Consider the following 14,370-nt stretch of genomic DNA (forward strand, 5'->3'; position numbering starts at 1 on the left):
GAGGGAAACTAAGGTAAACTAGATGTGCATCTGGTCAATGCTCCCAGTTTTTAGTGGAGTCCAAGTTGCTCATTTACTTTTGTTTCTTTGTATGTATTATTTAGTTACTTTATGTTCTTTGTTGTGTTTGTCTGTTTTTCATGTGTTGGTCTTTGTCCCTGGATTACATTCTTTTGAATTCAACTAGAATCTTGGTTCCCTTGATCAATCTTTCATAGCACCATGAGACTGATTTTTTTTCCAAAAGTTTCCATAGAAACTCTTTGGGTAGATCCTATATGATGAAAAAGTACAAAAATGAAAGATGAGCCTATAAAACCTTTAAAAGTCTACTATTCAACAAAACAAAATAATCAACCTTGCATTATGCAGAGAAGAGTATCTAAACAGACAATAAACCAAATCAACAATACCCTAGTGACAAGATCAAATGACCGAATCACTCTATCAACTATCTTCAAAATAACAAAAAAACTAAAGATGGATTAGCTCAAAGATATAATATCAAAATATTGCATGACAAGACACACTTATCCCAAAGTTACATGTACAATGAAGAAATGCCATTATGGCAAGCCATCAATCCTTACAAAGCTTTTGTTTAAATCTATCAGGAAAAAAACACTGATTGTTAAGGTATTGACTATCAAGACAGAATTAAAGAAATCAGTTGTCACATAAATTGAGGCTACAAATCCCCAATGTCCCATAAAGTAGAAAGTAGACAAGATATTTCTGTTTATTTCTAATTACAGAGGACGAAATCTACTTGTAAACCATCAAAAAGGATTAGGGCCAATCATCCCAGACTGTGCTTCTTATGTCAATATCATCCTCATGTCATCTTTTTATACCAAAAGTTATAGAAATTTTCATAACCTTTGAGCCACACACTGTAGTCATACCCATGAGTTCCTTAATCCATTGCTGTATACTTATGGAAAAAAGACAAATGTGACAACCTATGGATAACTCTGAATAACCTATCAGGATATGGCTTTATATCAAACAAGTTCAAAATATCAAGGAAGTATTATAAAAGATAAAAATTATAAACCTTTAAACATTAAATTAATTACCTGCTTGTTTGGAAAAAACCCTATGATTCCTTTTTTAAGTGAGAAGCTCATGTCAGTTACAATTTTCACTGACACACATTTTTTTTTATAATATTGTCCCCTGCTATAAAAATATAATCTGCTTATTTGTACAAATTTCTCGTAAATAATGAGATTTATTCTGATCATGTCTAAAACTCACAAATCACCTAAATCAAATAAATAGCAATAGAAGACAGAGTTTCAGATGAAGTTTTTGTCAGCGAACAAACCATGTCTTCTTTAATAAATCAACCCCATACATGTGACAGTCTCAATTATAATGATTTTGACAAATACAAATGAGAAACTGCTGGCTTTTAGTTCTAGTGATGTATTTACACCACAAAAATGGATTATCTGTTCAATAAAATGGCATACATCAGTCTTAATAGATAATTATGTAGTACATGATCTAACTTCTATACAGGGTTACACAGGTTTCTATTCTTGGCTATTGACATGGCAAAGTTATCCAACCTTAGATGAAAGTCCATCAGACTTCTAGTTTGAAAATATTTCTCTGGTTGACTACTAGTATTTTGCCATTTTGATACTTCAGAATATATGGAACCTTACTGAGTACCTAAGAAATGCTATAGGTATTATATTCTCTGTCCATTTTCTAAGAGAAGTAAATGTCCTTGTAGTAAAGGACAACTCATGATAAAATGCTTTGCAGGAACAGCTTAATATGACTGTAGACCTCAAAGCATGAACAGTTGTGACAAGTCAAACTTGATATAGCTCTTTATTTTGGACTGTGATTGAATGTTTGACAAAATTCTAGCCAGAATGAAGGTGATACAAGAAATTTTTAAATTTGCAGTTAGACTTAAGAAATCAGCACTTGATACAAAGTTAAAGAAAATATTAATTTCTAACCCTTTTTCAGCCCTCTTTTCTTAAAAGGTAAGGCCCATAACCCTATTTTTCATAGTGATCCATCTACTTTCACTAAATTTACCAGTATTGCATGTAAACCAACAAAATGTTTTTGGTCTATTATTTCTTCAATTGGAACAGTAATCACCCCCATAATCAATCAAAGCCCACTTTGGTCACATGGAACCTTGTGATACAATTTTGGGTGAAAAATACACATAAACTGATGATATACATATATACCAGTACTCAAGTTCTTTAAATATGCTTGTTTTTATCTTTTTTTACACCAACCCAAAAAATCAATCATAATTCTTCATTTTCGGCAAAAATCTAGAGGTATTACTTCAAAATCCATTCACTTTTACTCATGCTATAGTTTTGTAATAAGTGAAATGTTTGTTTTTTGCCCTATTCAGCCCATAATTTCTAAATGATTCATGTCATAACCTCCAAAAACACTCCCAGTCTGACCTTGTGGTACAAACAATGGGGGTACAAGATCCATACATTTTCACTTGAGTTATGTACTTAAGTTTTATGAAATGGCTGTTTTTGGCCCTTAATTCAAAATTTTTCAAGGCTTACTCTCAAAGTCAAGACCAACCTTCTTTTCCTGTTGTAAAACTTTATCAAGATCAAATAACTAATTTTCAAGTTATTGCATGAAAACTAAGTTTCTACGGACAAGAGTGAACTGGAACAACAATAACTGCATGGACATGGAGGACAAAAGCACCATACCATTATGAGACACCTAATATTTTGTGGTGGTAATAAGTAACTGTCACATCATCTTCAAAATATCAACTCCAGCATGTAAAATTCCATCATTCAAATGGTAAGGCAATCTTTACAATATAAGAAATTATGAACTCATTAAATCATTGTAAACATGACATGAAGTACATAAAGCAAAGACAAGCCCTTTACAGGTGGTCTTATCCAGTGGAACATAGGGGTTGCAAAATACAATCCAATCAACTTCCCAAAATAATATTACTGGAAAATGGAGACTTCATTACTACCTATCAAAGCACTATCAGATGTAAAAACAAACACTGAAATGTCTGACACAATATTACTATCATATTATTACAAAATCAAGGACTGAAGTCTGATTTTGGCATTCTCTCAACATCCGAAATGGCACGAATGTGATATGCTATAAAATCGGGTGTCGTCCACTAGAATCTTGGTTCCCTAGATATGATTGTGTACTCTTTCATAACTGTGATGACATGAATGTTTTCAATCAAAACAACTGGTTTCCCAGAATTATATTAAACAACTGGCAAAGGCTTTATATATAGAAATCAGGGTCCTGATAATGTATATGACCAATACAAGTCAATTGTAATGAGCACCTGTGTTTGAATCTGAAACTGGGCAATATTACATAAATTGAATGCTAATCAATCATTTCATCTTTAAATGTGAACTACCCGTTCTCATACAAGCAAATAAACAACCATAGATCAACATGCATTTTTTTTATAAGAGGTACATTTTAGCAGTCTTTGAGTCACTTATGATACTGACCAGGGAACCAGATTAGGAACCAGATTAAACAACTGGCAATAAATATTCATAGAAATTGGGGCCCTGTTAATGTATATGACCTATGTAGTCTTGTAAGAACCCCTGTGCCTGAATTGGAAACTGGGTAATATTCAATGCTAACTGATCATTTCATGTAATCTTCCCATTCTCATACAAGCAAGAAACACACGTAGAACATTTGTATGATATTTAAGAGGTACATTTTTATCTCGTATGAAGCTAGAACTATGATGATATGGTGGTAAATACAGAGTATATGTATATAATTATTCAAATCATATGCGAATATATAGTACTGAAATTATAAGTGCAAGAAGTCCCTAAAAATATTAGGAACTTAAAAATGAACTTCACATAATCACACTGATTAAATTTTTAGACTGAAGAAATTTCTCAACTTAGATGGAGTATATACATATGACAAAAATTAATTCACTGACTTCTGAGTTTACAATTTATCTTGATTAGGGACTTATCATACAGCATGAAAACAGTTGAGTTTAAAATTAAAACTTTCCTACATAAACATGTAGTATAAAACCTAGGGAGAGATTGAATAGAAGACCTGAATATGTCAAGTACTATCATACAACTAGAAATAAATTAAGATAAGAGCAACATAACCTTTTGTTGCAATGATCATATATTCTTCAATATAGAACGTCACAGAACTTTATCAAGCACCAATCTGTCAAATGTCTAAAACAAATAAAGATCAAAGCATCAAAATATCGTATTAAAACCTTGCCCAATATCAATCTCTGTCAAATCAACAATAGCCTTTATTAATTGCTCAAAACTTTTAAAAATTTGGAATTTAATATCAGGGTATCAATCTTGTCATAAAATTCAATACCTTTAAGTGCTTATACAATTTGTACTTCATCTTCCTATCATGATCGTGACATTAATTTATACACCATTAATTGATTAATTGGATAAATTTAAACCCTATCTAAAAACAATGTCACTAATCGTCCTAATTGCTGCACAATGGTTCTTCCAATTACTCCATGTGAGATGCATAAAATTACATTGTGTCACTGCAAGCAATCTCAGACTGTGATTTATGCATCCCAATTCTTATTTTCTATCTATTAATTGACGTTTTTATCTCTAAAAGAAACCAAGCCCAGACCTCAACCCATTGACTGACGTCTTTTCTTGAGTTATCATATAGTAAACAATTTGCCCTCATCTTATGCAATCTATTTTAACAATTGGATAATCTATTGCATATCTGGATAGTAATGTGCCATAAAATTCTGATGATATAACTGCTGTCAAATTGACAGGGTCCATACCTTGCTTCTATGATGTCTGTGTTACATACTGCATGCCTGTGGGGTCTCATATTTGAATTACTATCAAGACTTCCCATGCCCACTTGAAGCCTAAATTAATTTGGATGTTTTTCACCTGTTCAACTTGTTTTGTAATGCAGTCCACCCAAACCTGTTCCAAATTATGATGGCAGTTGGCTGAACTGTAGAAAGGATTGAAACCTATACTAATAGTCCAGTGATACTATTAAGATTGGTTGTTGGGGTTTAACGTCTGACCAGCAATATTTCAGCTATATTCAAACGATGAACATGAAATGATGAAATGATGAAATGAAAAAAAGGATGGGACACAAGGATAATAGGGTTGGAAAATTTTGAGTTCCACTAGAAAAAGGAGGGGTGGGTAAGGTTGGGCAATTAAGCATCCTGTGGCGGAGTGCAAAGGTTTCTACTCCTATTGAATACCCCAGCAGGGTTCTTTAACATGTGAGGAACGTGACATCTTTCCCAACACGGTGCACCACTATGGTTTGCGGCCAGGTTTTCCATATTATAGCCTGACATCCCCAGCATGTAACACGCCAGGGGTACTCCATTCCACCACCTGGGGCACACATCCCAGTAGCTTTGTGGGCAGAGTGCCTAGCCCCGGCTAGGTTTCTGAGCACTATTTAGTTGCCTTTTACGACAAGCTTAGCGCTGCTGCAGGCCTATTTTTTTAACATCCGGACCTGCATGGGGCTGATACTATTAAGAGCTTTGTCCATACTTCATGTCTAGTAACCAACCACTGTAAATAGTAAGTGACTGCTTAGTACTGAAAGTTTGAATTCTTCCTTTTGACATTTATTGTTAAGAGGCAAGATACTAAAAACAACAAAAAATATACATCACTAAAAAGTAAACGCTGATGACAATCTTATTATATTTTATGTGATGTTTAAATGCAAAGGATGCATAGATGAGAATTTAAAAGTTTTTTCGTGACATTTTGATCTCTCTGAAGACAATGCTTTCCCTATCTAAGAACTGTCTTACAGTCATCATTTTTTTTCCTTAGCATCACCCAAAAGCATAAATTTTCATACGCAGATCAATTACATATATGTTGCTATGGATTCAGGGAACATAAAACTGTCACAACAGACGTTATAGTCAATTTGTCATCAATTTCTGTCAATTCAAATCTCAAGCTATATAACTGCAAGTTCCTTTATTAGGAAAATAAACTGTAAAGAAAAACTCATAGACACCATAAATTGTGTTCTTGCCATGATTTGCCAGTCCTGTGAGGTATAAATCAGAAGTTTACATCAAGCTTCTGTAACCGACTTTGATGCTTATACAATCTTTGACCCTATAAGTACATTTTCATCTGACCGGGTCCTTAAAACAGTACTTTGAATATTTAAAAGGATGAATAATACCAACTTTTTTTTTAAATATAGGAAAAATTAGCTAAATCCTAGACCTTCTTGGATGTATGTATGTAACTATTTTGTTCAATTACAGGTAAAATGTTTGAGATACTCGGCTTTCTACTAATGACCACCATACAAATATAGAGCATTTGTTCCATAACCCAAGAAATACAAAACTTATATTCATCATATCCAATTGTAAAACAATGAAAAATAACTACGGTAAGACAACAGACTTTCTTTGAAATTAGAAATTGGGTCTACTTCAAAGACTCAGATGTAGGTCTACACATTTGGTTCCTAAAGTGAGTAAAATGTACACTCAAAGGTAAACTGTCAAAAATATGGCCATGTGAAGTCTACTTAATCAAAATTTAAGGACACCACAAGAAAATGATTAGCTTAACAATAGTGAGAATACAAAAGATACCTTAAAGCCTCATCTAAAGTTATTCACAGGAGCTAGAGGAAAGGGAAAGGAGGGTAATTTTTTGATACTCCTTACTCTATAAATAAGTGATAAAACAAAGGTAAAAGTGGATCATCAAGTCAACATACAGTAATCGTGAGGCATCCTAATTTAGAAATTCTCAATATCATGTCATCAGATGAACATTATAAACAGACAAAAATAATATAATGGAAATGAAGTAACAATGGACTCTTTGGACAAAATGACACCTTTTAAATTGTATCTGAGAAAAATTACCTAAAAAGGATGCAAATGACATTACCGATTTGTTCGTCAGTGATCAAAACGACAGACCCCTGGTGATTTCTTTCATGTCACCTTTTCCTGATGACAGCTAAGAAAAGTATCAACACGTCTTTCTGTCACAAACAACTGCTAAAAGGATTTCATACCACTGATTTCTCCAGCAAAGACTGTCAGTTTCAATAAATCACTAGACGTTTTTGTCCTTTCATATAATGAATATGTAGCTCTATCAATATCATCGGCTATAATGTTCCTTGTAAACAAATTATGGGGATATCAGGATTAGTCATTATCTTCAACATAATACATGTATAAAAAGGAGCGAGGGTTTTCTCAACTTTATGATAGAATCAAACATATAGGTATGATGTTAAATGTATAATTAGACCAATTAACTTACAACATGACAATACAGATCCTAATCTGGAGGTTAGAAAAGAACATTCAAAATCTACCTCATATTTTCTAATGAATTATTGATATAAGTGGAGAGTGCTTTCATTAATTTGGGTTAAGAAAAATATCACAACCTCATCTCTTAAATTGAGGGGGGTCATATTATAAGTGATGAATCAGTAAATGAATACATGCACATCATCTACATGTTTGTAACATATCTTTTTCTATGTTTACAATAAATTATATAAAGTCTTCCAGGAAACAAATAAATAGTTATATCATGTATTTAGATTAAAATATACATTTTTTTGTATATGCATTATAAGTGTTTGTTTAAATCCTATATATTTTACCCTATATCACAACCCTAGACCTATATCGCATACCCTATATCACAACCCTAGACCTATATCGCATACCCTATATCACAACCCTAGACCTATATCGCATACCCTATATTACATCCCTAGACCTATATCGCATACCCTATATCACAACCCTAGACCTATATCGCATACCCTATATCACAACCCTAGACCTATATCGCATACCCTATATTACATCCCTAGACCTATATCACAACCCTAGACCTATATCGCATACCCTATATCACATCCCTAGACCTATATCGCATACCTTATATTACATCCCTAGACCTATATCGCATACCCTATATCACAACCCTAGACCTATATCGCATACCCTATATTACATCCCTAGACCTATATCGCATACCCTATATCACAACCCTAGACCTATATCGCATACCCTATATTACATCCCTAGACCTATATCACAACCCTAGACCTATATCGCATACCCTATATTACATCCCTAGACCTATATCGCATACCCTATATCACAACCCTAGACCTATATCGCATACCCTTTATTACATCCCTAGACCTATATCGCATACCCTATATCACAACCCTAGACCTATATCGCATACCCTATATTACATCCCTAGACCTATATCGCATACCCTATATTACATCCCTAGACCTATATCGCATACCCTATATCACAACCCTAGACCTATATCGCATACCCTATATCACAACCCTAGACCTATATCGCATACCCTATATTACATCCCTAGACCTGTATCGCATACCGTATATCACAACCTTAGACCTATATCGCATACCCTATATTACATCCCTAGACCTATATCACATACCCTATATTACATCCCTAGACCTATATCACATACCCTATATGACACACCTACACAGAACATACTTGAAGTGTAGTTAAAATATATGACATAATGAACATGACATACCAAAATCTGTATCACATGTGGTATCAACCCTTAAACTATATCACCTGCAGGCCGGTGACCCTTGGTGTGATATACATGCAGAAGTCTCAGGTTGATACCCCATATGATGCAGATTCTGACATGTAATAATCAGTATATATTTCTAAACATTGAAAAAGTACTCATTTCTTCAAACAGAAGATATATTGGGAACTCAAATTCCAAAGCTGTGGAAAAACATTTGCAACATGTACAAATATGATCTTTTAGTTATTAACATGAAAAACTCATTCAGCATGTACAGAGGTCAATGCTTAGAACAGAAACATGTCTGTGAAGCTCAATCAAGACACGAGTCCTCTAGTCTTACAAACTCATGGCAGAAAAATTACTATAATATCAAAGCAATGCAGTTTTGTTTGTCCTAAATGTATGTAAAACAAGGCTTATGTTGCTGAGACTACTTTGCAGCAAATAAGGTGTCTCAATTCACCACAAGGTCATAACCTAATAACACAAAAAAATAAAAGTTAATGGTAATATTTTATACATTCATCCTGAAACAAAACCAATACATGTCTGGACTTACGTCACCATCATATATTTGTCAGTGTCTTCAATATGTATACAAACACAAGGCAAATTAATGAACTTCACTGTAGGTTACAAATTTCCATGTGTAATGTCCTAATGATAGTATTTACTAATGAAAAGTAGCTAAGTCCAACATGCTAAAAATGTTGGAAAAATTAATCAAATATCTCAATAATAGGAGGTGTGCATCTTCAGTATGTCTGTAAAAGTTAATCATGCTAAAAAAGTATCAAAAATTAATCAAATATCTCCATAAAAGGAGGTGAACATTTTCAATATGTATATAATCCCTTTGTAAATTTCAAATAATATTTAGTTCATACTTTTTGAGTTACAGATTCATAAAGTAGGTACCCCTAAGCATGGCAGATGAAGGACAATCTAGCACAATCTACCCCAATAAATGACAGTGCAATCTTCCCTGTAAAATGACAGTAAAGGACAGTTGTTGAATGACAGTAAAGGACAGTGCAATCTACCCTGTAAATGACAGTAAAGGACACTGTAATCTACCCTGTAAATGAAGTAAAGGACAGTACAATTTTCCCTGTTAAATGACAGTAAAGGACAGTGTAATCTACCCTGTAAATGACAGTAAAGGACAGTGTAATCTACCCTGCAAATGACATTAAAGGACAGTACAATCTACCCTGTAAAAGACAGTAAAGGATAGTGCAATCTACCCTGGTAAATAACAGTAAAGTACAGTGTAATCTACCCTGGTAAATGAAGTAAAGGATAGTGCAATCTACCCTGGTAAATGACAGTAAAGTACAGTGTAATCTATCCTGGTAAATGAAGTGAAGGACAGTGTAATCTACCCTGGTAAATGACAGTAAAGTACAGTGTAATCTATCCTGGTAAATGAAGTGAAGGATAGTGCAATCTACCCTGGTAAATGACATAAAAGGACAGTGAAATATACCCTGGTAAATAACAGTAAAGGAAGTGTAATCTACCCTGGTAAATGACAGTAAAGTACAGTGTAATCTATCCTGGTAAATGACAGTAAAGGACAGTTGTTAAATGACAGTAAAGGACAGTGCAATCTACCCTGGTAAATGACATAAAAGGACAGTGAAATCTATCCCGGTAAATAACAGTAAAGGAAGTGTAATCTACCCTGGTAAGTGAAGTAAAGGACAGTGTAATCTACCCTGGTAAATGACAGTAAAGTACAGTGTAATCTATCCTGGTAAATGACATAAAAGGACAGTGCAATCTACCCTGGTAAATGACATAAAAGGACAGTGCAATCTACCCTGGTAAATGACATAAAAGGACAGTGAAATCTACCCTGGTAAATAACAGTAAAGGAAGTGTAATCTACCCTGGTAAGTGAAGTAAAGGACAGTGTAATCTACCCTGGTAAATGACAGTAAAGTACAGTGTAATCTATCCTGGTAAATGAAGTAAAGGACAGTGCAATCTACCCTGGTAAATGACATAAAAGGACAGTGCAATCTACCCTGGTAAATGACATAAAAGGACAGTGAAATCTACCCTGGTAAATAACAGTAAAGGAAGTGTAATCTACCCTGGTAAGTGAAGTAAAGGACAGTGTAATCTACCCTGGTAAATGACAGTAAAGTACAGTGTAATCTACCCTGGTAAATGACATAAAAGGACAGTGCAATCTACCCTGCTTTTAAGATTGAATGTTGCCCTGTTGCTTATTCACTTTAGTTAATTGTTGATTCTTCCAGGTATCCATTATCTCTACTAGATCTACTTTTTTATCAAAAAGATAAAAAAAAAACTATGTTTATCTACTGTACTGGGTCTAAAATATTGTGGTTCCTTTCACAAAAAATAGATGTAAGTGTAAAAATAACAAGTAATGATTTCATGCTGCTATTTTCTACGTTGACATCATAATATTTCACTAATTTTACACTACACTTAAGATTTTTTGTTACTTTAGGTCCAAGTAATCAAATATATCTCTAACAAAAAAATACCAACTTACATTGACTCAAACAGACTAAACAATAAGTTTGAACAAGCAGTATTGACCTGTTAATGACTGTTTAGTAATTTATCTAATTCACTTGAATGTAAGATAACAAATTATTTTTTGTCATTGCTTACATAGCAATCTAAATGTAAACAAATTGTTTCTGCAGAAAAAATGTCCCAGGCCAATTACAGTAAATTCAGATTATCTCAATGTCTTCATTAATGTTCAAGAAATGTTGAAAAATTTAGGTTTTCATGGAAAAATTCTAAAGAATAAATTTCTTGCAATTAAAGTCTGCTTTCCAAACCAAACAATTTCTTTTGAGGTCAGTTTTCTACAATGCCAAGGGAAAGTGGAACATTCCAAAAACAAAACTGCATTTGCCCAGGAGACAGGAAAGTGCAATCCTAAAAGAATGCAACATCATTATGAAGATAAGAAAGGGATACAACTGCAATCATGGGAATCTTTACATGACCAAAGAGGGCAACTTCATGATAATGCAAAAATTTGTATCACAATTAACATTTGAACAAACTGCAATTACTTTTCAATCTTTATTTTACATACTAAGAAGTATTTAACTAACATCTTTTTTACCTCATTTTAACCCCTTTCTATTCTATGAGTAATTTGACCAACTTATAAATGACTCATGAAATTTCTAAAATATATCTGGTTGTGTGTACTGTTTTGCCCTCTTGATTAATCAACTCAAATCTAGTCAGAATTTTCTTTATATGGAACTAGTACCATAATAATTTACATATATATATATATATTTGTTAAAAAGTTATGAAACAATTATATTATATATATTGGGTAAAAAGTTACGAAACAATTTTTACTGGTAGTCAAATTTATTTTTTTTCACTAATTCTATAAAGACACTTATTGGAGGATTTCTTCAATTTAATGTGTTCAACTAAAAAATGGCAGTTTAGTAGCATTTCATTGAAAAACACCAATAAAATGTGCTAAGGTAGACAGAAAAATGGGTAGGTACAATGTAGGGTAACCTTAAACAGACATGTTTTTAATCTTGGCCTTAATAACTTATCATTCAGATTTTTCATTGTGTTCTTAAATAATTATCACCAACAATTTTTTTCATGTGCTTGAGTCAGGCAAGCAATTTTTGTATAAATCTTGTACTTACTTGAAAATAATTCCAATAATTGAAAATAAGTAAAAAAAAATCAATAGGCCTAGCAAATATAGTCAATTTAAAATTTTGTCAAAATATCAGAGGATAACTTTTATTGAATGTAATTGATTCATTTTTTTAATACCATAAATTGAACATTACACTAAAGAAACAGACCTCTAGTTAGGCCACTAACCAAATATTCATGCATCCTCAGTGAAATGCATTACTATTTAGTCTAGCAGGATGTATAAAATCTAATCTTGTCATTGACTGGCAGGTCAAGTTTTGAAAATGGTAGATCTAGAAGTTTGAATAGGTACCTTGAAATGTTTGGTAAATTATGTTTTTAATTTTCACCAAAACAAGTTGGGCATTTTCATAATTAGTGAAAACATGGACTGTCATTTTGTTTTGAATGGTTATACCTGGAATAATACATGTACCATCATTTTGATGGATTTGTCAATGGTAAGTTGTTAAAAGCAAACTACATCAGGATTTCATTTTACCTGTCTACCTTAAGTTACACTGACAGATTACAATGTTTTATATACCAGTAGAAAACCTGATGCAACTGATAAAAACTACCCCACTTAAATCTTGTTATGGTATTTTCATCATTAACAATAATTTATGAGTATTCTGGCTGACATGTATGAAAAATAAATGATGTTATTTGTGTTTTCCTTTGACTGATAACAGTTCACATCAATCAAATTGCAATTAGCATCTCCCATTACACAACTGAATGTTGTATTGGAACCAGGATATTTTACATCATGATTCCTCTGCAAATCAGTACCTGTCATATTTCTATTATTGCTTTCACATAAACCAACTTTGCATGAATTAAAGCATCAAAATAGACTAAAAAAAGTCAATAAATACTTATAATGAGATTTGACAGCTTGAAAATAATTTAGTGCAAGTCTTTGACACTATCAAACCAAATAATTTAAGTACTTTCAACCAGAGTTCTGTGATTCATTTGAGAAATTTCAACTGCTAATAAACAATAGAAGACCGATAAATTTGAAGGAAGTACTCTTGTTTCTTTTTTTTTTTTAATATAAATAGGAGAGAAGGAAGTACATATATAACATGTAGGAGTAATTAAGAATTTAAATACAGCATAAAATCAATAAATTTCATATTACATTAATTAATTAATAAAGTACTTGTGGTGTACCAGTAGTTTACAAAAGAATTCCTGAGTTATTTTGCTTCAGCAGGGACTTCAAATTACATTCAATGTCTATAGTAACTACATGTAACAAGTAATAAAATGCCAATATCGATAACTAGATACTTTTGTCTTCACCTTCTCCATCAAAAGCCGTCAAATGCAATTTAATCATTAATGTCATTTTATCTATTTCAATATCAACCAGTTACTTAATAACTCTTTTTAAACTCTATTTTTGAAGCAAATGTCTTTGTGTTTGCACTGCTGAACAAATACATTTTACAATAAAGCTTGGGGTGATTGATGGCTTAGCAGATTGATTGTACTGGCTCCACAAAGGCGGCTGTGACAGCTGATTGACAATCTCCAATGAAATTTTTGATTGATACCTTAGAAACACAAGCAGATGTCTAATGCATGAATCCAAAGACCAATATACACTGTGCTGTTTAATGGTATTGCAAATAATAAACGTTCGTGATAGAATCGATCATAAAAGAATAAAGTGTTATTTATTATGTAAATAGATACCCTTAATTAGTTTTTGGCGGCGGATCGTCATTCGGGGTAGCTGAATGAAGAACTGTCATTTTGACAGACGACGTGTTTGAGTGACAATTCAAGTGTGAAATTTTGAAAATTTAAACGCTGTCACTATAAAATTCTTATTTCATACTTACATTTACATCTCTTTGGTTGTATCTGTTTCCTTCTTCCCATTCTTATCTTCTCTTTTTAAGAGAATCCATCTGTTTGTTGACAAATTCGTGTTTGAATCTTACCGCACGTGAAGCTGGTCTAAGCTGCTGATTGAACTCGAATTTGACCCGGAAGTAGTATTACG

At 32.8% G+C, this 14,370-nt stretch overlaps 1 protein-coding gene across 1 annotated transcript in view; it reads right to left on the reverse strand.

The window, feature by feature from the left end:
- Positions 1-14,365, reverse strand: part of LOC148615645 (uncharacterized) — a 51,913-nt gene extending 37,548 nt beyond the window's left edge. Inside the window, exon 1 of the mRNA XM_088582050.1 lies at positions 14,207-14,365. Within this exon, the coding sequence (XP_088438176.1) occupies positions 14,207-14,246 (40 nt within the window). The 5' untranslated portion in view covers positions 14,247-14,365. The remainder of the gene's footprint in view (positions 1-14,206) is intronic.
- Between the last annotated feature and the right edge of the window lie 5 nt (positions 14,366-14,370).

Source organism: Perna viridis, chromosome 5, assembly GCF_037379345.1.
Source record: "Perna viridis isolate PV_CMFRI_1.1 ecotype Kerala chromosome 5, ASM3737934v1, whole genome shotgun sequence".
NCBI classification, from domain to species: Eukaryota; Metazoa; Mollusca; class Bivalvia; order Mytilida; family Mytilidae; genus Perna; species Perna viridis.